The sequence below is a fragment of the Balaenoptera borealis genome (genome assembly GCF_965194805.1).
Source record: "Balaenoptera borealis genome assembly, chromosome: 13".
In the NCBI taxonomy this organism is placed as follows: Eukaryota; Metazoa; Chordata; class Mammalia; order Artiodactyla; family Balaenopteridae; genus Balaenoptera; species Balaenoptera borealis.
The window spans coordinates 15831280-15856720 of record NC_138870.1 but is presented as its reverse complement, the minus strand read 5'-3'; the positions used below and the strand labels follow the sequence as shown (position 1 = coordinate 15856720).

The window sequence follows — 25441 nt, the reverse complement described above, 5'->3', positions numbered from 1 at the left end:
TTAGTAAATTTAGGAGTCAGAGGAAATCTTGCCCTCATCCTTCATCTGTACGCATCGCTATAAGCCAGAGCTCCTTTGGGACTGTTAGCATACAAATATTGTTCAAGGCACAAAGGACTAAATATTCCTCCTCTCCACACATTGCTTGAATGGTTTTAAAATCAATTAAGGTCCCATTACCAGGCAGGAGTTGTTGAACAAAACAGAATCCTAACTAAAGCTGAAAATCGAAAAGAGGCATATGGAGAGAGATTATTGGCACTTTAAAGTTTTACAAGTTATACTAATATGTATTGGGGAGAGAAAAGAGTAAAACAGAGACATTTTTGAAACATAAAAGGACAGCCATTTTACAAGAATGAACATATTTTTAAATCATTAATTATTAGGGTACAATGGAAACCACTATTGTTGAATTCAATATTTGCAGTCAAACTGAATATTTTTGCCAGTATTTCCTTTTCCTCAGTTATTACATTAGATGTTTTCTGATAACTCTTAAAGCTGATGCTGTCTTTAAGTTTCCACAATGACATCCTTCCCTCTTAGTCTCTTGAACGTGCTCTTACTCTGATGACTTTCTGATGTTTAAAGCATCTGTATTTCAAAATCTCTGTGACATCTGCAAGTATAGTTTTTCATGAATGTGAACTACACAGTCTTCAAAATAATGCACACTATCTCTCCATCCATTGGCAACGTTGTTTAGATTTACATTTTGGTAAGTGACTAAATCCTGAAAGTCTAACAAAAATCCACATGTACAAAGTATGTCAGGTCTGGTATGAATACTCATATTGTTAAAGGACCATTTACTCAACAAAAATTCTGGTACAGCTGGCTCTCCCTGTCTGCAGGTTCTACATCTGCAGATTGAACCAACTGTGGATTGAAATGTTAAAAAAAAAAAAGCCCAGAAAGTTCCAAAAAGCAAAATTTGAATTTGCTGCATGCCAGCAACTATTTACATAGCATTTACGTTGTCTTTACAACTGTTTACATAGCATTTATATTGTATTAGATATTATAAGTAATCTGGAGGTGATTTACAGTATACAGGAGAATGTGGGTAGGTTATTTGAAAATACTATGCCATTTTATGTATAGAACTTGGGCATGCAAGGATTTTGGTATCCGTGGGAGGGGTCCTGGAACCAATCCTGTGGATACCAAGAAACTACTCTATAGATAAGATAACATTTGATTTGCCTAAGGGCAAATATCATAATTTCTAAGAAGTTCACCTTTTTAAAATCAAGGTACACCTCTGGTCAAGATACACACTCAAGTGTATAACATAAATTTGGCTAGTTCTAAATAATGAATTTTAGAAGGTTTATTTGAACAGAAGTATTTTCAATTACATTATTTATGCTTAATATTTTTAAATTATAACATGAAATGAGCAATGGTTTTCAAGACTGCAGAATGAAGATAATGACAAATTAAATTTGGATAACCCAAGTCCAAGTTAATAATTAACCATAACAAAAGTGAGTTGATGTTAATAAGTTTACTTGTATACTAATTGATATTGATAAATTTTTCTGGTACAGCAAATAAATATATCAGAGCTTTTTATTGCCGTTATCTGTTGAAAGAGAAGAAATATCCAATTTTGTTTTGCATTTTCAATTTCAATTTTATTTTTATAGAAAACACTAAAACAATTAAATTTAAAAACAGGCAAATAAAACAATTTCCCTGATAATCAATGAAAAATAAAATTGGTTCTGATTTTTTTTTGTCTAAAAATCAATGGCTGAAAGCAAACAAAATTGAAAACCTTTATTCTGTTTTATGAGACAAAAGTTTCTTTAGTCTGAGAGCAATAGAGACTCTGCTGGGATAGGTTCAGTGGCACTGGAATCAGAATGCTGTGTTGTGTCGCCCACAAATAGAAAATCCCATAACCATAATTTTTCCTTACGATCAGGGACAAGTACTAAAGACAAAACACTGTGGAGGACAGTCCTTACTCTGGGAGGGCCAATGATGCAAACTGCTTTTGAAGTTGGCTGTGAAGTTTTGAAAACTGGTCAAATGATTTTTCTGTCAGGCTTGTTTCATTGTTACCGTGAGTCACCTGGATTAGATAAAGCTGCAGAAAATAAAAAGACAAAATCAGAAGATGGCAATATCAACCTTCAATACATTCTAAAATTCTGTTTCATGTAAACTAAACAAAGTAAGAACCTCTCTGCAAAAAAAAAAAATCATCACAAAAGATAAGAGATGCAATTTGTAAAGGCAAAATTACCTATAAACACAGTATATAAAAATATCATAATCTTAGGTGCTGGGAACAGACTGCCTAATTTCTGATCTTTTTTTCTTGTGGACATTTTAATTAGGTCTTGATTTATAGTCTACCACAGGGCAGAAACTGTTCTCTTTGGTGGTTCTCTACTAGTAGCTCTGGTTATTATGATTTCTCCTTGGAACATCCACCTTAATGGCACTTCTGTTCAAACTGTAACTGATTTTTCAGTTGTGTAGCAAAAAAAAAAAAAAAAAAAAATCATGGTATAAGGAGGAATGTGTAGCATAGTGAAGGGAAGTGTGAGATGTAGTCAAATGATATTTAAGTCAAGATGACAGACTTGAGACTTACATGCCTAGTTTTCTTGCTGAACCCTAAAATTGTCACTCTTTGGATTGACCTGGTTGCACTCATTGTACAGGATTCCTGGGAAAAAGTCTGCGAAGTAGATTTGGCAGGATTTATGGCTGTCATTTGTGCGAGCGTGTGGATCAAGTTATTCAATTTAACAGGGAAACACTCCAGACTTTCCTTTATTTTCCTAGAGAAATGAAAAAGAAAAGATAGTGAGTAACATTCCCCTGAGTTGACTCATTTCATTTGAGTTGTTTCCTTGTGTTAGATGTGGAAGAAAAAGTCAAGGACCATGCCTATTTATTTGGAGTCCAACTATTAAACATTATTTTTATAAACTTCAAATTCACATCTTGAGCTGTTAGCAAATATAAAAGAAACTTTTGTGGTGAAATATAAAACTGTAATGGCAATATTTGTATTTTGACTTATTTTAAGTTTGTTTTTGATTTTTAGGGATGATTTTTTAAAAAATCAATTTGTTTATAATTATTTAAAATATTTACACAATTCCAAAAGTTAAATCTACAAAACTGTATATTCCAAGAAGCCCAACATTTAACCCTGAACTCTTTACACTATTCCCTTCTTCCCCCATATGTAAACATTTTTTAAAAATTATGATTTAACTTTCATTGTTTTATTTTTAATTTTATTTTTGTGTTTATTTTTGTTCCTCTGTCAACTATCTTACAAAAAAGTTTTATAATATAATACTATATTTAATATACACATATTTTATATGGAATGCTTTTCACTCTGTTTTCTTTTTCCTTTTTTTGGTTTGGTTTTGGTTTGTCTCTGCTTTACTATTATTATTTGTATTTAAGAAGGTTTGCAATTGTGTTCTAATGGTATAATAAATACCTTTAGATAATATCCTTTATCCCCTCTGCACCATCTGGTCCAGTATATGACTTGCAGTGTTATCCTTTTTATCCCAGTTAATACAATAAAGCAAACATTATGCTCATTCTACTTTTCATATGTGCTTCCTATTCCACTTCCTTTATAGAGCTATTCTATCCACATCATATGGTATCTATACTATACATATTATACAGTCTCTCTTCTAACTATCATTAAATATCATCTGCTCTACAAGTCTTTATGTCACATCCCTCCAGTCATTTTGACTATCTGATGGTCATTTTCCGATACATTCCTCAGGAAGTGCTCAAGGAAATAAGTTTCTGAGTTCTGGGTGTTGATAACAGTTTTTCTGTGGCCTTTATACTTGAAAGTCAATTTTGCTGGCTAAAATGCCCTTGGCTCACATTTTCTTTTTTGAGGGTCATAAAAATATTATTTAACTTTCTTTTGGAATAAAGGATTACTGTCCAAAACTCTGATGACATACTGAACTTCTTTCCCTTACAAATGACTTGAACTTTTTGCTTAGATGCTTAAAGGAAGTTTTTTTTTTTTCCTAAAAGTCCAAAGTTTTTCCAAAAATATGTTTCAGGTTTGTTATTCGGGGTAACTTTTCTCAATATGCAAAGTGTCCTTTCAATATGTAATTTCAAGACTTTTCATTTTCCAGAAAACTTCTTGAATTATGATGCTAGTATTTATTAAAATACTAAATATACAATTCAGTTTTGATAATTGTTTTAACATCTTTATTGGAGTATAATTGCTTTACACTGGTGTGCTAGTTTCTGCTTTATAACAAAGTGAATCAGCTATACATATACATATATCCCCATATCTCCTCCCTCTTGCGTCTCCCTCCCATCTTCCCCATCCCACCTCTCCAGGTGGTTGCAAAGCACCGAGCTGATCTCCCAGTGCTATGCGGCTGCTTCCCACTAGCTATCTATTTTACATTTGGTAGTGTATATATGTCCATGCCACTCTCTCACTTCGTTCCAGCTTCCCCTTCCCCCTCCCTGTGTCCTCAAGTCCATTCTCTACGTCTGCATCTTTATTCCTTTCCTGCCCCTAGATTCTTCAGAACCATTTTTTTTTAAATTCCATATATGTGTGCTAGTATACGGTATTTGTTTTTCTCTTTCTGACTTACTTCACTCTGTATGACAGACTAGGTCCACCTCACTACAAATAACTCAATTTCGTTTCTTTTTTATGGCTGAGTACAATCCCATTGTATATATGTGCCACATCTTCTTTATCCATTCATCTGTCGATGGACGTTTAGGTTGTTTCCGCATCCTGGCTATTGTAAATAGAGCTGCAATGAACATTGTGGTACATGACTCTTTTTGAATTATGGTTTTCTTAGGGTATATGCCCAGGAGTGGAGATGCTGGGTCATATGGTATTTCTATTTTTAGTTTTTTAAGGAACCTCCATACTGTTCTCCATAGTGGCTGTATCAATTTACACTCCCACCAACAGGGCAAGAGGGTTCCCTTTTCTCCACACCCTATCCAGCATTTACTTTTTGTAGATTTTTTGAATAATGGCCATTCTGACTGGTGTGAGGTGATACCTCATTGTAGTTTTTTTTTTTTTAATTTTTGAATTTTATTTTATTTATTTCTTTATACAGCAGGCTCTTATAAGTCATCAATTTTATCCACATCAGTGTATACATGTCAATCCCAATCTCCCAATTCATCACACCACCACCCTTACCCTGCCACTTTCCCCCCGCTTGGTGTCCATATGTTTGTTCTCTACATTTGTGTCTCAATTTCTGCCCTGCAAACAGGTTCATCTGTACCATTTTTCTAGGATCCACATATATGCGTTAATATACGATATTTGTTTTTCTCTTTCTGACTTACTTCACTCTGTATGACAGTCTCTAGATCCATTCACTCTCAACAAATGACCCAATTTGGTTCCTTTTTATGGCTGAGTAGTATTCCATTGTATATATGTACCACATCTTCTTCATCCATTTGTCTGTCGATGGGCAGTTAGGTTGCTTCCATGACCTGGATATTGTAAATAGTGCTGCAATGAACATTGGGGTGCATGTGTCTTTTTGAATTATGGTTTCCTCTGGGTATATGCCCAGTAGTGGGATTGCTGGATCATATGGTAGTTCTATTTTTAGTTTTTTAAGGAACCTCCATACTGTTCTCCATAGTGGCTGTATCAATTTACATTCCCACCAACAGTGCAAGAGGGTTCCCTTTTCTCCACACCCTCTCCAGCATTTGTTGTTTGTAGATTTTCTGATGATGCCCATTCTGACTGGTGTGAGGTGATACCTCACTGTAGATTTGATTTGCATTTCTCTAATAGTTAGTGATGTTGAGCAGCTTTTCATGTACTCCTTGGCCATCTGTATATCTTCTTTGGAGAAATGTCTATTTAGGTCTTCTTCCCATTTTCTGATTGGGTTGTTTGTTTTTTAATATTGAGCTGCATGAGCTGTTTATATAGTTTAGAGATTAATCCATTGTCCGTTGATTCATTTGCAAACATTTTCTCCCATTCTGAGGGTTGTCTTTTCGTGTTGTTTATGGTTTCCTTTGCTGTGCAAAAGCTTTGAAGTTTCATTAGGTCCCATTTGTTTACTTTTGTTTTTATTTCCATTACTCTAGGAGGTGGATCAAAAAAGATCTTGCTGTGATTTATGTCATAGAGTGTTCTTCCTATGTTTGCCTCTAAGAGTTTTATAGTGTCCAGTCTAACATTTAGGTCTTTAATCCATTTTGAGTTTATTTTTGTGTATGGTGTTAGGGAGTGTTCTAATTTCATTCTTTTACATGTAGCTGTCCAGTTTTCCCAGAACCACTTATTGAAGAGACTGTCTTTTCTCCATTGTATATCCTTGCCTCCTTTGTCATAGATTAGTTGACCATAGGTGTGCGAGTTTATCTCTAGGCTTTCTATCCTGTTCCATTGATCCATGTTTCTGTTTTTGTGCCAGTACCATATTGTCTTGATTACTGTAGCTTTATAGTATAGTCTGAAGTCAGGGAATCTGATTTCTCCAGCTCTGTTTTTTCCCTCAAGACTGCTTTGGCTATTCAGGGTCTTTTGTATCTCCATACAAATTTTAAGATTTTTTGTTCTAGTTCCATAAAAAATGCCACTGGTAATTTGATAGGGATTGCGTTGAATCTGTAGATTGCTTTGGGTAGTACAGTTGTTATCACAATATTGATTCTCCCAATCCAAGAACATGGTATATCTCTCCATCTGTTGGTATCATCTTTAGTTTCTTTCATCAGTGTCTTATAGTTTTCTGCATACAGGTCTTTTGTCTCCCTAGGTAGGTTTATTCCTAGGTATTTTATTCTTTTTGTTGAAATGGTAAATGGGAGTGTTCCTTAATTTCTCTTTCAGATTTTTCATCATTAGTGTATAGGAATGCAAGAGATTTCTGGGCATTAATTTTGTATCCTGCAACTTTACCAAATTCATTGATTAGCTCTTGTAATTTTCTGGTGGCATCTTTAGGATTCTCTATGTATAGTATCATGTCATCTGCAAACAGTGACAGTTTTACTTCTTCTTTTCCAATTTGTATTCCTTTTATTTCTTTTTCTTCTCTGATTGCCGTGGCTAGGACTTCCAAAACTACTTTGAATAATAGTGGTGAGAGTGAACATCCCTGTTTTTTTCCTGACCTTAGAGGAAATGCTTTCAGTTTTTCACCATTGAGAATGATGTTTGCTGTGGGTTTGTCATATATGGCCTTTATTATGTTGAGGTAGGTTCCCTCTATGCCCAGTTTCTGGAGAGTTTTTATCATAAATGGCTGTTGAATTTTGTCAAAAGCTTTTTCTGTGTCTACTGAGATGATCACATGGTTTTTATTCTTCAATTTGTTAATATGGTGTATCACATTGATTGATTTGCGTATATTGAAGAATCCTTGCATCCCTGGGATAAATCCCACTTGATCATGGTGTATGATCCTTTTAATGTGTTGTTGGATTCTGTTTGCTAGTATTTTGTTGAGGATTTTTGCATCTATATTCATCAGTGATATTGGTCTGTAATTTTCTTTTTTTGTAGTATCTTTGTCTGGTTTTGGTATCAGGATGATGGTGGCCTCATAGAATGAGTTTGGGTGTTTTCCTTCCTCTGCAATTTTTTGGAAGAGTCTGAGAAGGATGGGTGTTAGCTCTTCTCTAAATGTTTGATAAAATTCACCTTTGAAGCCATCTGGTCCTGGACTTTTGTTTGTTGGAAGATTTTTAAACACAGTTTCAATTTCATTATTTGTGATTGGTCTGTTCATATTTTCTATTTCTTCCTGTTTCAGTCTTGGAAGGTTATACCTGTCTAAGAATATGTCCAATTCTTCCAGGTTGTCCATTTTATTGGCATAGAGTTGCTTGTAGTAGTCTCTTAGGATGCTTTGTATTTCGGCAGTGTCTGTTGTAACTTCTTTTTCATTCCTAATTTTATTGATTTGAGTCCTCTCCCTCTTTTTCTTGATCAGTCTGGCTATGGTTTATCAATTTTGTTTATCTTCTCAAAGAACTAGCTTTTAGTTTTATTGATCTTTGCTATTGTTTTCTTTGTGTCTCTTTCATTTATTTCTGCTCTTATCTTTATGATTTCTTTCCTTCTGCTAACTTTGGGTTTTGTTTGTTCTTCTTTCTCTAGTTCCTTTAGGTGTAAGGTTAGATTGTTTATTTGAGATTTTTCTTGTTTCTTGAGGTAGGCTTGTATCGCTATAAACTTCCCTCTTAGAACTGCTTTTGCTGCATCCCATAGGTTTTGGATCGTCGTGTTTTCATTGTCATTTGTCTCTAGGTATTTTTTGATTTCCTTTTTGATTTCTTCAGTGATCTCTTGGTTATTTAGTAACGTATTGTTTAGCCTCCATGTGTTTTTGTTTTTTACGTTTTTTTCCCTGTAATTCATTTCTAATCTCATAACTTTGTGGTCAGAAAAGATGCCTGACGTGATTTCAATTTTCTTAAATTTACTGAGGCGTGATTTGTGACCCAAGATATGATCTATCCTGGAGAATGTTCCATGAGCACTTGAGAAGAAAGTGTAATCTGCTGTACTTGGATGGAATGTCCTATAAATATCAATTAAGTCCATCTTGTTTAATGTGTCATTTAAAGCTTGTGTTTCCTTATTTAGTTTCATTCTGGATGATCTGTCCATTGTTGAAAGTGGGGTGTTAAAGTCACCTACTAGTATTGTGTTACTGTCGATTTCCCCTTTTATGGCTGTTAGCATTTGCTTTATGTATTGAGGTGCTCTTATGTTGAGTGCATAAGTATTTTCAATTGTTATATCTTCCTCTTGGATTCACCCCTTGATCTTTATGTAGTGTCCTTCTTTTGCCTCTTGTAATAGTCTTTATTTTAAAGTCTGTGTTGTCTGATGTGAGAATTGCTACCTCAGCTTTCTTTTGATTTCCATCTGCATGGAATATCTATTTCCATCCTCTCACTTTCATTCTGTATGTGTCTCCAGGTCTGAAGTAGGTTTCTTGTAGACAACATATATATGGGTCTTGTTTTTGTATCCATTCAACCCATCTATGTCTTTTGGAGGGAGCATTTAATCCATTTATATTTAAGGTAGTTATCAATATGTATGTTCCTATTACCATTTTCTTAATTGTTTTGGGTTTGTTATTGTCGGTCTTTTCCTTCTCTTGTGTTTCCTGCCTAGAGAATTTCCTTTAGCATTTGTTGTAAAGCTGGTTTGGTGGTTTGAATTATCTTAGCTTTTGCTTGTCTGTAAACGTTTTAATTTCTCTGTCGAATGTGAATGAGGTCCTTGCTGGGTAGAGCAATCTTGGTTGCAGGTTTTTTCCTTTCATCACTTTAAATATGTACTGCCACTCCATTCTGTCTTGCAGAGTTTCTGCTGAAGGACCAGGTGTTAACCTTATGTGGATTCCCTTGTATGTTATTTGTTGTTTTTCCCTTGCTGCTTTTAATATTTTTTCTTTATATTTAATTTTTGATAGTTTGATTAATACGTGTCTTGGTGTGTTTCTCCTTGGATTTATACTGTATGGGCCTCTCTGTGCTTCCTGGACTTGTTTGACTATTTCCTTTCCCATATTAGGGAAGTTTTCAACTATAATCTCTTCAAATAGTTTCTCAGTCCCTTTCTTTTTCTCTTCTTCTTCTGGGACCCCTATAATTCGAATGTTGGTGCATTTAATGTTGTCCCAGCGGTCTCTGAGACTGTCTTCACTTCTTTTCATTCTTTTTTCTTTGTTCTGCATGGCAGCAGTTATTTCCACTGTTTTATCCTCCAGATCACTTATCCCTTCTTCTGCCTCAGTTATTCTGCTATTGATTCCTTCTAGAGAATTTAAAATTTCATTTATTGTGTTGTTCATCATTGTTTATTTGCTCTTTAGTTCTTCTAAGTCCTTATTAAACGTTTCTTGTATTTTCTCCATTCTATTTCCAAGATTTTGGATATCTTTACTATCATTACTCTGAATTCTTTTTCAGGTAGACTGCCTATTTCCTCTTTATTTGTTTGGTCTGCTGGGTTTTTACCTTGCTCCTTCATCTGCTGTGTGTTTCTCTGTCTTCTCATTTTGCTTAACTTACTGTATTTGGCATCTCCTTTTCGCAGGTTGCAGGTTCGTAGTTCTTGTTGTTTTTGGTGTCTGCTCTCAGTGCCTAAGGTTGGTTTAGTGGGTTGTGTAGGCTTACTGGTGGAGGGGACTGGTGCCTGTGCTCTGGTGGATGAGGCTGGATCTTGCCTTTTTGGTTGGCAGGACCGTGTCCAGTGGTGTGTTTTGGGGTGTCTGTGAACTTATTATGATTTTAGGAAGCCTCTCTGCTAATGGGTGGGGCTGTGTTCCTGTCTTGCTAGTTGTTTGTCATAAGGTGTCCAGCATTGTAGCTTGCTGGTCATTGAGTGGAGCTTCGTCTTAGTGTTCAGATGGAGATCTCTGGGAGATCTTTCACCATTTGATATTACATGGAGCTGGGAGGTCTCTGGTGGACCAATGTCCTGAACTCAGCTCTCTCGCTTCAGAGGCACAGGCCTGACACCTAGCTGGAGCACCAAGACCTTGTCAGCCACATGGCTCATAGCACATGCTGAACTTTAGGCCTTTCTGATACTGTTTTGATATATTACTTTGGTTTTATTTTTCAGGAAGTTCTTCATATGTATACTGGATCTTTATTGACTTCATTTCTTTTTGTTTTTAAGGCCCTCCTTTGTTTTTTTTTTTCATCTTTTTTTTCTCTGGCGGTATTATCTATTGTGCTGTTTTTATTTTCTTCCGTGTTCTTTCTAGTTTACTATTTTTAAAAGTATGCTTTCTTTTATTTTCTAATTTTTTGGAGGTTCAATCACTTCATTTCTGAGTTTTCTCTAATTGTAATCTATATTGTTCCAGCGTATTTTATCATTTTCTTAATTTCTTTTAGATCAATTTGAAATATAAGGATACAGTTTATCCCTTGTTAGGAATGTCTTTCTTGCATATTTTCATTGAAGAGATTTTATTTTGCATCTTATTTCTTTTTTAAAATTATAATTCTGTATGACATTCAGATATGATCCATTTTGCTTACTCATTTTAATATAAAATTAAACTTTCAGGAAGGAGTAGAGGGTTTTCAAGGGTCTGAAGCTTTCTTTTCTGTTGCTATCACAGTGGTAAAAACACTGTTTCATACTTTCTGAGATATTCCTCTTTGGCTTCTCTCTTTGCCCCCAATTTTTTCTGGATTGTGGTTTTCCTTTGCTCCTATGATCTTTCTCCTTTCATTTGGATTATAGTTCCAGCAGTTTCTCTTCAGCATACGACTTTTTCTAGGCAGGAATCACCAGTTGCCTTTGAGAGTTTATAGACTTCTCCAACCTTTTCAGATTTGCCATGGAACCTTTGCCCTTTCTTGTGAATTGAAGTGTGTAAAAATCCTTCCCAGTTTCAGCTGCTAAACAGCTTATCAAATGGACCCGCTCAGGTTTCCAGTGAGTACCTGTGGGCTCTGTGGAGTCCTGTTCTCAGGTCAATCAGATTAACATGTTGCTTCCTTAGCTTCCTCCCATAAGGTGCTGTTACAAAAGTCTTGTAACTTGATTTGCCCCATCTGCTTGTATTTTAGGGTTCTTAGGAATACCTTGTTACTTAGTTTTGTTGTAGATGTTGCCCATAGTTTTGGGGTTTTGCTACCCTGTTTGATCTGTTTTATGGAAGAAATTCCAGGGACACTAAAAAACTTGATTTTTTAAAAATAATATATAATTCAAGCCATACAGTAAAATATTAAGTAAAATGTGAAAAGTTCCCTTCATCCATCTTCCGTTGTCACTCTCCTCCCCCAAAATAACTACTACGAACAATATGGTAGTATTCTTTTGAGCTTTCTCTATACACTTGCACAAATCAACAGACACACAGCCAGACACACTACTCTTACTCCTGTTACATGCCAGGTGCATGTTGGGATATAGCAATGAAAACAAAAACAAACAGAAATGTCTCCCCTTAGAGAGATTATATAATGTGGAATTCAGACCATAATGAAATAACCATGTAAAAATATAGGATTTGAGAAAGTAATATATACCATAGAGGAAACTAAAATAGAAATTGGGGAGAGGGAATATGGGGTAGGGAACAGTGTTGCAATTTTAAGTAGGATGGTCAGGCATAGTCTCACTAAAAAGAGAGTTGAATGATTTGACAAAAGCCTTAATTTGCCAAGAGCATAGGCCACGGAAATTTCTGATAGAGGAAATTCTAAGCAGAAACAACAGCTCATCCAGAGCTCAGAGGTAGATGGATGACTGGTGATTAACAGACAGCAAAGAACAGCAGAGTGGCTGACAGAGTGAGGAGCGGAAGAAGGGAAACAGACAGATAAAGGGAACATGATTTTGTAAGAATTTTGAAGTTGTGTGAGATGGAAGTAACAAAGACAGGAGTCAAAAATCACAATTACATGAAATGTTGTAATTTGCTTTTTTAACTTAGTAATATGTTCTGGAAGAAAAACTTTATAGCAACTCATGCATAGTAAGTGGCCCCAAAATATATGTTGAATGAACAATCTAATTCAGAAAATAGAGTTAACTTATTTTTTTTTAATGATCTATCTGGAAGTATAGATGTACAATGATTAATTTAACCAATTTTGTTTTTTCATTGCAAAGACCATTCTTTCCTTACTGATTCAACTTTGTCCAGTACCAAGGGTATATATGTACATAGGCTTGTTTCAGGCCTCTTCGTTCTGTTGTACTCTTCAATTTGTCTATCTCTGGGTTAATACAACACTTTCTTAAATAGCTAGAACTTATAATAAATCTTGAAAATTCTTTTACCTTGTTCTTTTTCAGGTTTTTTTTCATGATTTTAGGTCCTTTGACTTCCCGAATATATTTTAGAATCACCTTATCAAGCTTACCAATACACAAAATAAATGTGTAAGGATTTGTGTGACATTTCATTAAACTATAAATTAATTTGGGAAGAATCAACATCTCTGCAGTATTGAGACACGCAACCACTAAACATGGCATATTTCTCCATTTAGTTGGGTCTTATTTTACATCTTTCTGTATAATTTTAGAATTTTTTTCTGTGGATGTTTTCCATATCTTTTGTTGGATTTATTGTGAATTGTAAATTCTAGCTTTTTCTAAATTTTATTTTAACTAATTATTTGTTAATATATGAATAGATTTTTAAGTCATTAATTCTAACAATACACTGTATATTCTTTTGAAATTTGCATGGACACAGTCATGTTATCTGCAAATAATGACAGAGTTTTCTGTCACCCTTTGCACTGCTAAGACCTCCAGTTCAATGTTAAATGGAAGTGGTGATAGCAGGCATTTTTCATTTGTTTGATTACAGAGGAAAAGCTTTTAATGTTTTACCGCTAAGTATAATGTTTTCTGTAGGTTTTTAGCTACAGGTTTAAGGACATTCCTTTCTATTTCTAGAGAGTTTTAAAATAATGAGTGATTCTAAATTTTAATAACTGAATTTTCTGTATCTATTTAGGTGATCATATAATATTCCCTCTCTAATTTTTCATTACTGAGTGTTGAATGTTTATCTTGCAACCACTTACTGTACTAAATTCTTATTTCAAAAATTTAAAAAAATTATATGGAATTGTTTTATTTGTTTTCTTATTCAAGTGGAAAATAACAATATAACAAAGCTTAAATATAGAGCTTTACTAACAAGATAGAGGCATTATTATATTTTTCCTGACATTAATGGGAATGCTTATAATTTTTCACTTAAAAAAGTATGTTTATCTAAGTTTCCTTCTATTCTGAGCTTACTAAAATATTTCCATGAGGAACAGATGTTGAATGTAATCAAACACTGCTTTTCTTGGTTGGCATCTATCAAAGTTACCAAGCAATGCCTTCTTTACAACAAATCAGCCATGCCCTCAAAGTTAAAAATGTAGTTCAATAATGTTTAATAATTTCCCCCTCATTTTTATAAAACTTCAAGCCCATTTATCTTGTTCTGGTATTAGACCTAAAAAAAAATCCAAAATTTTCCATTATTATACATCAACATTGGACAAAATTTGCTATGAAGGGTTAAAATATGACCCTGATCATTATTCATTTCCACAGTGTTCATTATTTTTAAAGATGTCCTTTGACTTTATGAATTTATGGGTACATAGTGCAGTATAAAACATTCATTTCTTTCTTTATCAGTAGTTCAAAGACATGAAGGTAATAATAGCAGTAAGAGTATAATACTAATCATGATTTACAGAGACCCTACCATTCTCTCACTCATTCAACAAATAGTTACTGAGCATATTTTATGTGTTGAGGTGGAAAGCTCTAGGATGATAGCATGTACTCACTTTTCATGAAGGTAGGCTTATGAACCATAATTCTTAAGTTCTGATGTACTCACACTCACATAATCTCAACTATCTCTAGGCCTTATTCTTACATTGCCCAGCAGTTAAGATGCAAGAAAACTGGAGATGAAGGATGAACTTTTACGATAAACTTAGATTTTTAATGCAGACTTTCATCTAAATGCATCTCCAGTTTCTCAAGTGGCAGATTTAACAGGTCAGATAAAATAATGTTGTTAAATATGACCCAATTTAGGACTGGGGACCTGAAAGCAGTAAGTTTCAGGCCTCTACGAGGATCTGATTTATCCAAGAGGCAGCTCTCTGATTTATCTATTTTAATGGCAGCTTCAGCTGGATTATGCTTTGGAGTATCCTTATGTTATAAATCCAAAGCAGCATGTAGAAGGATTCAGTTCTCAAATTTCCTAAGGAAATCCTCCAGGCAGTCTTGATAAACACTTCTAACTTCCTGCTAGGCACTGTTCTTTGTACTGGGACATAGAGGTGAAGGAGAGAAATCAGATTTCTGCCCTCAGGGAGTATATATCCTTTGGCAGGCACTGCACTAAATGCCTTATGTTAATCTTTTCATCCTTAGAGGTGAGCAGTAAAATTATTTTGGCAACAGATAAGAAAAAGACCTCGAGAGGTTAAATGCATACCAAAGGTGACATCATTTAGAAAGTAGCAAGGAAAGATTCTAACACATTTAGAAAGTCTTTGCTCTCATTGTGGATTATTTATAATGAACAGTCTTCCAACTTTGTCTTTAAGTGAAAAATAAGCCAATAAATGAGTATGGAATTCCCAGGTGGAACAAAGTCACTAAAACAACGATCCTTTAATTTTTACATAGGAATAACCCTTAGACAGAAAAAAAAAAAATTAACAGTATTTCTTGCATCTAGGGAACACAGTCCAAAGGGGCATACATTAAGATAAAATTTCTTAAGCCATAGGTCCCATCTTAAACATGTGTACAAATTGTATCCTACTTCAGAACAGATGTGCCTTTTTATAGGATACAAATATTTTAAATTGCTTATCATCAGAAACAACTGCTACTAATAGGTTTCCTAGCTATGTGTGTGTGTGAATGGGCAATGGAGTTTATCAGTCTCAGAAAACTGGGTTAAATCCAAGATGTCTAATCTTTCACATCAGGTTTAGCCTATAGGCAGATTTGTTTCCTCAGGTTAAATATTATATTTTTTGAACTCACATTTATATTAATATGTGACTACAAATGGCAAACGTTTCTTTTCTTTTTTTTTAAACACCTTTATTAGAGCATAATTGGCAAAACGTTTCCAACTGCTTCATGAACTACATCAGAGTAACCATTGAAGAGAGATGCCTAAATGTGTGGAGTGGCGATCAAGAGAAGGTTCTCGGGCAACCCTTGACAGGAATTTCAACAAGAGCATATTTCTGTTGCTGAAGTCGTTGATATCATTTTGCGGTTTGATAGAACACTGACCTATTTCACTGGTCAGTTTCTTTAAGAGTCACAGGGAAATATTTCTCAAGTGACTTTTTCTGTGAAGGAATTTGCATGAGAATGTTCTTATTTTACCATTGACACTGTAATTTTATCATATATAAATGGAAGAGTTTCAAGTGACTCACACTCCCCATGAACAAATTTCTTCATCTAACTCTCAAACTTCATTTTTGCTGCAGTGAGTGATTTTGGCACATGTAAAGAAGACATTACTTTTCCTTTTCTTTTTTGTATTGGAGTTACTGAGTGTCTAGCTCTGAGAGTCATTCTTAACTATTCAGAGGGAACAATGAATTAATACAACTTTGTCATAATTTCTTTTATTCCATGAAGAAAAATAATGGTTCAGTGTTGAATTTGTAATCTATAATATATCTGACCAGTACTTTCTCATAGCTAAACCAATAAAAAATGCTATCAAGATAATTCCTATTTTGTTACAAATTTATATTGGACCAATAAGTATTCAGAATTACTCAAAATATTTTTTAACCAAAAAATTAACATTTTAAATGAATTCAATGAATAATCATTGCTGATGCAGTCTTAGTACACAATTTTTTAAAAAGTTCCTCTCTATGCACTTTTATTTAAAAAAATTCAAGGTTGTCTGACATGGGAAAGAGAGCACCTGATGGTTTTGGTTGCATATTTACGTAACATGTATGTACATTTGTGTGAAGACAAAAATTTAAGCTTCATGTTCTAATCTTTTAAATAAAACAGATACTAAAAAAGGGTATCTCATGTTAATCCTTGTAGCTTTGATGGCACGGTACCCTAATTTGGGAAACACAACTTTAAGCATTTAGATTTTTTTTACTATATTCTTTCAACTAATCCAAAGACACTACAGTTAAAGAACATCTGTATTATCTGAGATTATCAGTTTTGTATGTAGGACTTTTTTTTCCATATGATTTTGTTTAGGGTCCTGGGAAGAGCACCCATTATGCAAGAAATCAATTTTGTTATCTTTTGAACTCATCAGTTCTGCCCGTGATCCAAGAAATTCAATTAGCTTTCAGTCATTTCATATAGGAAACATAGTTGAAGACTAGACCATGCCATTCCCTGGGATTATCGATAGAATCAAAGGAAGTAACATATAAAAAGTTATTGGAAATAGAATAATATTATGCAAATATTATTTCAGAAAGCTTACTACCAAATAAGTAAAAAAAATGAATATATATATGAGCCCAAAAGGTAGTAAACTACAGATAGAGAGATACAAAGGAAAACACATGTACAGATTTATGGCTCTGTGAAAACTGACTTGTGGTAAACTCTTTTGAAATCCTCTTTCAAATCCTTTTGAAAGAGATGTTAGGGATTAAAACAAGAGGCAACTTCAGAGTTTCTTATCGTTTTCTCTTTTCTTTTCACTTTTTCTCCTGCTTCATAGTTTAGAACTTGGCTTAAAAAATGAAAGATTTTGCTGTTTTCCAAGTTGAAGTTTCTAGTCTTCATAGTTCATCTACAAGGTCAGCAAGTCTTATGCAAATGTCATCACAGGCCCCTAACTGCATACAAACAAGAATTCCAGGCTCCATGGCTTTGAATACAATAAGTAATTCCTACACTTTCTTATGGAGGCTCCTTACAAAATTTAGCCAAATCAGAGCAAATGGAATAAAGAAACTAGGGAAATATTGATGGGCTGGTCTTACTATGTATAAGTACCATGCCAGTGAAATGACATTCCAGGCTTCTATCCTCACCTCCCCTCCAAAAGCTACCTTATTTTATTGATGTATTGTAAAAGCTGTCATATCTGCAGTTTAAAAAACGTAGTTTAAAAAGTCAATTTAGTTCAGATTAGTGCTTATAATGAAATTTTTTAAAATGGGAAACTATCACAACGAAAGGAGAAATGCCACTTATTTTAACTTGCATTTCCCTTTGAATCTGCTTTCTTCATTTAAGGAAAGTTGGACGTCATGATTGTTAGTTCCTCTAGGTTCTGTTTTTTTGTTTGTTTTTTCTTACGAGTATTTATTTCTGTAGGTATCCACGGTTAAGCTAAGGCAAAGAAAAACTTTGACCCACATTTATGGAATTACAACAATCCATGAGATGACAATTTGCAAAGTACTAAAAAAAAATCAAGAAACTTTAATGATAAAAGAACCCAGGGATCTGCATTCCTGTCCTGTACTCCGTTTCTCAATTCTGAAGAGAAACCAGATAGAAAGCCATTGAATTATGTTTTGAGACATTTGAGCATAAAGAGTCTTGTCTCACCCTATAACCGTGAGAAATAAACAGGAAGGAATACAGGGAAAGCTGGGAATTTCTGGCATTGTGTCTGCACACTCTAGGTGGCTCAGAGATTCTGACTCCTGTGTTTGTGAAGTGAAGTCCAGAAGCACTCTCTCTGGATGCTATCAACATTTTCAGCAGCTTCACAGTTGTACTTGTTGGGACAGTCATTGTGTCTGCTCTTCCCAATGGCCCCTCATAATTAAGACTGTTCTTTCTAAAGCTCAAAGTTCAGAGAAGAAGCTCCAGGCTGTTCTTTGTGATGGGGTGGCCCATGTTAAGAATAAGGATGGGCAACAGAATCCATGATGGCTTGGCATGAAGGACCCTGTCCAGTAGGGTCAAAGGCAACTAGTTAAGTCAATTAGACTGTCTCTCTCTGGAATTTATATCAGAGAATACTGGCCAGTAGGGAAAAAGAAGTAGAATATGCTAGGTAGAGATAAGCAGAGGAGAAGGTCTTCATTTCCTTTAGAAACTGGTCGGCCATATTGGTTTCTGGAGTTTGTTACGTTACAGTTTGAGTCCACGTATACCCTGTTCCCCAAGGAAACCAGATAGAATCTAGTTCTTGCTATCAAAATACCTCACTAATGCAAATAATTTGTTATTCTGAAGTCTGGAGTTTTGTTTTGCTTCAAGCTGTCTTCAAGCTGCTCTTCTCTTTAGCTGAAGAGCAGGGGATCTTATACTTACTAAACCAAAGAATCTGCCTGGCAGGCCAAATGGAGTATAGGGGAATACATGGAAAATTTCTTCTCACATTTCTGGAGGAGGAAATGGGTAAAGTAAAAAGCATAATCTGCATGTGGGAGGGGAGGTAGGCCAGGAAATTTATGCTTAATGGTCCGAGTCTGGTCTGTGAAATAGGTTATCTGTTTCTAAAGACAGCTAACCCGAGGTGTGAGAGTGATTGAAAATTCTGAAACAACCCATTTGGACGGCATTTTAATGGATGGTTGCCTTTGTTGCCTAGCAGTGGGCTCGGCAGAGATATTACATGAGAATATCAATTTGCAGGGACTGAGTCATGACACTTTCTTGACTCTATTCAACAGAACTCAGCTGCAAGGGGACTAAAAGAGTAAGGGAAGCAGAGAGAGGAGTTGGCAATGATGTGAAAAACCTTTGTGTCCAGTAAACCAATTTTATTTTCATTTTTCTCTAAATGCCATTCATTGTAATATAATTTTTTAATGCCACGCAGAGTACAGCATCCTCTGAAACTCTTATGATCAGCTCTTAACCCAGAATGTGAATACCCAAGAGTGAAGTAAGATCCTGTATTGTTCATAAATAGAGGACTCCCTCAGAGAGGCAGGAAAAGCCATTTCTTTCTTTCAAGTCTCAAACAGGGTCAAGAGGGGCAGCCTCTTAATGCTAATACTGTGGTCAGGACTAGGGCACTTAAGGTATCCACACATGCTGTGTCTCAGATGGCTTAGTCCTTATTCATGACCCACATCTGTGAGCTTAGTGGTGGTGGTGAGAGTGGGTGGATTTTTGTCTCATTTTTATCTGTATCTTAGTAGTATCCAAATAAAAAGTGGCATAAAACACTTTCAGCTTTTCAGAACAAAGAGAACAAGGTATTTAAATATACGGGGCCTCTCAAAAGTATATCCGAGTTAATGACACTCATTGAAGCACCAAGACCAATGTTGGATCCATTAATGAACTTGATTTCTTTTTTGGTAAATTATGTGCACTGACATTTGCACTTCAAGTTTTTCCTTAAGTTTTGATATCCATATAATGTCAGAGAACATAGCTTAAGATAACAGTATTATTTACACAGAAAAGTAAACAAGTGCACATAATTTTTAAGGTTCCCTTATTATTTTTAATTCACCAGCCTACTTTTATAAATTCACTCTATACATAATGTTTAAGAATTAACAAAAGAAATATTGTATAATTTTCTTTAGAATTTTAAATATCTAAATAACAGAGAGTTTAAGTAACTTTTTTAAATGGTAAAGAATCACAGTCACATTCAACTGAGGCTTCTTGAACCTCAATAATAGGTTCTTCAAAGTGCTGGATGGAATGTGTGATAGAAAAGATCCTCAACATTTGATCTACATATGCTGACCAAGGAACTTAGAGAAGAGCTGAAAAGGAAATATCAAAACATATTAAATCATATATAAAAAATAAAGGTACATAATTGAGATTTTAGGATAAAAGATACTACTGAGACAGGCTCTTGGAAATTAATGGTAGGGTGAGTCTCATGGGAGATTTCTCTGAGAAGAAAAGTGGAAAACAATATAGAGAGGTTCAAGGCACCTGGTAATGGGCCAAACAGAAAAAAGAAGGAAGGTGACAGACTTGGCATCATTAGTCAAATTATCCCATGGGGGTCTCCCAGGGCAGTCGTTATAGCAGATCCTGAACCAAACACCCAGGGGACACTTGGTGGTAGCACAGAGATAATAGTTCTGGGAAGGGACTCTGTCCACCAAGGCTCGGGATATTCAGGAAGGAGGATTAGTGCCCAAGGAAGGTTATAGGGTCACCTTGGTGAAACTGCAGCCAACATGGGCTCTGAGGAACCTTGAGAAAACTGTGGTCTGAATTATGAAGCAGCACATACCCGGAAGCCTGCATATGGGAGGGGTGGATTTGAGCACACAGGGTAGAATTTAAGACCCCACACTCTGGAGCATGACTCCTGGATTCGAATTGTGGCTTTGTCTCCTGCAGGCTGTATCCTCTGGCAAATCATTTTATTTCTCTGGGGTCTCAATTTCCTAATCTAAAAATGTAGATAAAAGTGATACTACCTCATAGACTTGTTATGATGATTAAATAAGTTACTGTATGAAAAGTACTTAGAGTAAGGCTTGAAATATAAGAAGCACTGTATTAAATGTTAGCCATTGTTATATGACTTCTATACACTTAATGTTTCATGTTTAAATTGTATTTTCTGTTAAATTAAACTTTTTAATATATTTTAAGGGACTAGAACTTGTTTCACATTCAGATACTTTTGGACTTTTGGAAGTGGGGAAGAGGGAATATGTCCACTGCTTTACTTGGGACATACTGATATAACCAACAAGCATATTTACTTAGGTGATATACTAGACAGTATGTAATTCAGTAATAAATGAAGCATATCATGAAATAATTCATGTTCTGTAGAATTAAAGAAGAAAAGAGTAGTTGGTACTAGAATAATCTGAGAAGATTTTGTGGATGAGGTCCAGAGTCTCAAGGGATGGGTAGGACTGAATCAGACCTAGATCAGACACCCCCTCTATTCTAGTAATTTTATGATTCTTAGGGAGCGTTTTTGATGAGGCTATGCATGTGAGTTAAACAGACAAAGCAGGAATGAATGTATATTGACAACGTGATCTATCCTGACAAGAATTCATCTGGGAATAATAGAGGTGGTGTGGATGAACCTTGATAAAGACAATCAAATTTATAAGGTCCTCAAAAGTAAGAGGTAAGAAATGGCAAGTCAAAGACAATTATTGAAGAGAAATGACGTGCCCTAATTTAGATGACTAGATGCCTTTTAAGTCTGCCATGGAGAACAAGTTATTTACCATAAAGTTGTATTTAATTAACAGAACATACTACACAACATCTGAAAGTGAGAAAACTAGCCTGGCAGAGATATGCAGGCAGGATAATGAGGTCTAGCTCACTGCTAGGAAGATACTGGCTTCAGCTCTATTTGCTGTATTAGTTCACATCCTCTTAAACAGGAAGGGAAGCATGAGTCAACAGAGGCAAGCTCACCCATCTCTAAGACTCTGCCCCTTACAGATCTGAGTGTGTCAGATGAAGTTGGAGGATGTGGAGGGATGGGACTCCGGCAGACAAATAAAGCCTATTTACCTTTTTCCTGTGGCCATGGCCTGAAAGAGCTTTTTTCGTCCAATATATAGTTTTCTCCTTTGTTTTAAATTGTAGGAGGGATAATTTGTGAACTGCAGCACTATGATTGCTTTGTCCAAGCAATGACATATCAAACACAGGTTGCAGCCCAATCACGTTTTTAACCTCCACCTTTCCTGGCCCTCTCTATGCTCCTCCCGTATCTCCCCACCCTGTCTCAATGACATGTCAATAATTGTGCCTGCCTTACTGCCGCCCACTTTAAAGAAAGGCATCCTGGTCAGACCCTGATGGGATAGCCTGAGGGGACTATTTTTGGTACCATATTAACCCATCCACCTCGGGTATAGTTAATGGGACAAGGGATGGCAGCTAGACTGAAAGGCTGATTCCTACTCATGAGATCCCCAGAGCTCTCTTGAACTCCGAAGGACCTTCCAGGCTCTGTGACAGATGTCCTTCTGCTTTTCCTGAGGCAGGCTGTCAGCCCTTCCTTGGGATTTCTCATACAAGTCCCTTGTCTCCATTAGTTGAGGCAACTTGCGAGTCCCTCATCCTTGAAACCAAGGATCTGAAACAGCTCTGCCAGTCTTCAAGCTAGTGTCTTTGGCCACAGACAGTTGTCAACTAATATTTGTAGTTTTCTAAGTGGATATAAACAAAAGCTTCTTTCAGAGGTAACTTTACTATTAAAGGGCATTTTCAAGACTCAAAAAACCTACCAGACTCACCGAAAGAATTTCTAATGGTAGAATTTCAGAAACAAACCAGATAGCAGGAAAGAATATTTTTGGCAGGGGCTCTGCCTGGAGTTCCTTAATCATATATACTTTCCAACGGTAAATGTTGAAAAAACCCTAGAGCATGCGATCAAAGTCTTAGCTTTGGGCCCTAGTCCTAGCTCTATTTCTTGCTACTTCTTTTAATCGTGGGCAAGCCTCTTAATTCTTTGGATCTCGGTTTTCTAGTTTGCATATTTATTGTCAGAATAAATTAACTATAAGGGCTCTTCCTGCTCTAATATTCTGTGATTCTGTCATATTGCTTCTACTCAACCACAAGAGCAGCCTATACATTCAAGTTCATGAAACAGAGATTCCTTGCAAAAGTGAAATTCTCCAAGTGTTTAGGACATGCATCCCCTTGAACTCCCCTGACTCTCTTGGAATGGAGACAGATTCTGCACTATACATTCTGGAAAAAGGAGAGAAAAGTAATACCTGTGTGGGAACTATAAGTACTGTTTTCTTCAAAAGGGCAGCGCATATATCTATTAAAAACTATAATTTGTGTTTCCAAATTTCCAGTTGAAAATATTAGAAAAATTAAAAATTAGACTCAAATAAGTTTCAATATCAAGAAATTATAGGAAAGGACACTGTATTTCTCTATTTAAAATATTTACTAGGATAATAATTACAGCTAACATTTATTGAGCACCTAAAATTTGCTAGCAATTTTGCTATACATTCAAAAACTGAAGTTCAAAAGAATCTTATATTATAAAATGTACCACCCTTCTGACAATAATTTTGAGTCTAACCGATCATCACTGTATTGTGCCCAGACTCTGAACTTGATGTACACTAGTGTTGCCCCAGACTTGCTTAATAAAAACTATATTAAAAATAGAAGATAGTCACCAAATATTCCAATATTTGTATCATCTTAGAGATGAAATTAGTGAGTCCATATCTCATCATAAATCTCTTTTATCCAAATTGTTTTTCTGGACATAGTTCAAGTAGAACAACCAATTTATTTATGTCAGCTCTTGCTCTTTTCAATGACCTCTTATTGAGTAATGTATTATATGAGGAGGCTGGTTAGCAAACAATAGCTTGCTACAGAAACACTGACTCAGGCCTTCTGCTAGACATTCACATTGCTCCTTTTCTATCCCTTGGCAAAAAGACACAAACTTGTTGTAGAAATGACAGCTTCATACCAATGACTGTTCACCCTAAAATCATCTCAAATGTGAAACATGTGTCTGTATTCATGCATACTCACACATTCACTGCGAATCTTACTTGGTAAAATGACTTGTCGCTTCCAGGTCTGTGTCTTGTGGACGAAGATTATTATACACATATTTCAGGTCTTGGATTCCACTTAGCTCAGGCAATCCTGCAGGTAGCATCTTAGCAACACAAGCAAACACACAAACAAAACAAGATAAATAAAACAGAAACAAAAAACCTCAGAATAAATGTAAATCAAATCTCCATCTTGTCTTCTTGTTGAAGAGACATATTCAGCGTGGGAGAATAGAAATAATAAGAGCTCTAATGTCAGAATTTCTGGACACATCATTTAAAATCTAAATGATCTTGAAAAAGTCTCTTAACCTGTTTGAACCTCTATTTTCTCATTTTTAAAGTGGATATAAAAATATCCAAAAAAAAAATATCCAACATGTTCTGGGAGAATCAAATGCTAATGACTAAGAATAGAGTATAGAGTATAGAGATACTCTATATAATACTCTATAGAGTATAGAGATACATATAAATTATAACACAAAAATTATATCACAATACCTATTTTCAAGAAGAAAAACTTAATGCCCTAAAACCTGTAAGTGAAGTGTCCAGGTCAAATGGTGTGTAAGGACAGAGAATAAAACTCATCTTTCTGGTTCTTAATCTTAGGCTCCATTCCTTTGCTTTTTAATCTTATGTTCTTTCATGACTCTATGACTCATACTACAAGAACACAATTTTCCCTAGTTAAGTGGTGATTGAATTTACTAAAAGTTATTAAAACAATGAAACAATTAAAGATTAAATTGTACAAAGGCTCAGGTATCTTTTCTGCCAAACTTTGGAAAAATCCTACGCTTAAATTACAGTATAGATTGAAGGGATAATATTCTCTTTAGTTATAGGCAAACATCTTAGAAAAAAAAATAGACCTTTCTGAGATAAATTTGAACCCTGAGAAAAAAAAGAATATCATTAGTGTATCTCATGACTAAAATAAATTATTCCCTGCTCTGGGAACAGAGGCACTTTTACAGCAGTGGGAAGTTAAGAACAATGTTGTTGATCCTAAAAATAATAGATAAACTGAGAATACAGCTATGGAGGATGGGTGAAGTTGTGATTGACTTGATGAAGTTCAAGTGAGAAAAATGGGTTTGAAACTGTTTTCCTTTCCTACTCTTCCCACCCAGACTGAGGGGATAGAATATATAGGTGGACAGAGGAGAGCAAGATACCTTCCATTTGTTTGCAGAAGAGATCCAGGATAGCTTTCTGGAACATTGGGTATCCTGTGGGTGAGCGACAAGAGATGGGGCTGAAAAGGCAAGTAGTGCAGGATGTTTTAGCAATCAGAAAGGTTTTGTACTTTGTCCCAATGGCAAGGAAAGTTCTTTTAATGTTTTAAGATGAGCATTAAAAGAATGAATTGTGTTCGAGAAAGATCATCATGGTTATATGTGAAAAA

The 25441-nt window shown here is 35.3% G+C and overlaps 1 protein-coding gene across 2 annotated transcripts in view; it reads right to left on the bottom strand.

The window, feature by feature from the left end:
• The window catches only part of PIK3C2G (phosphatidylinositol-4-phosphate 3-kinase catalytic subunit type 2 gamma), a 406235-nt gene that overhangs the window by 87085 nt on the left and 293709 nt on the right, over positions 1–25441 (bottom strand). For both annotated transcript variants that reach the window (XM_082351876.1, XM_082351875.1), the window contains 3 exons: positions 24022–24131; positions 2615–2804; positions 1980–2101 (listed from right to left, as the gene is read on the bottom strand). In XM_082351876.1, coding sequence (XP_082208002.1) covers positions 1980–2101; positions 2615–2804; positions 24022–24131 — 422 coding nt within the window. The remainder of the gene's footprint in view (positions 1–1979; positions 2102–2614; positions 2805–24021; positions 24132–25441) is intronic.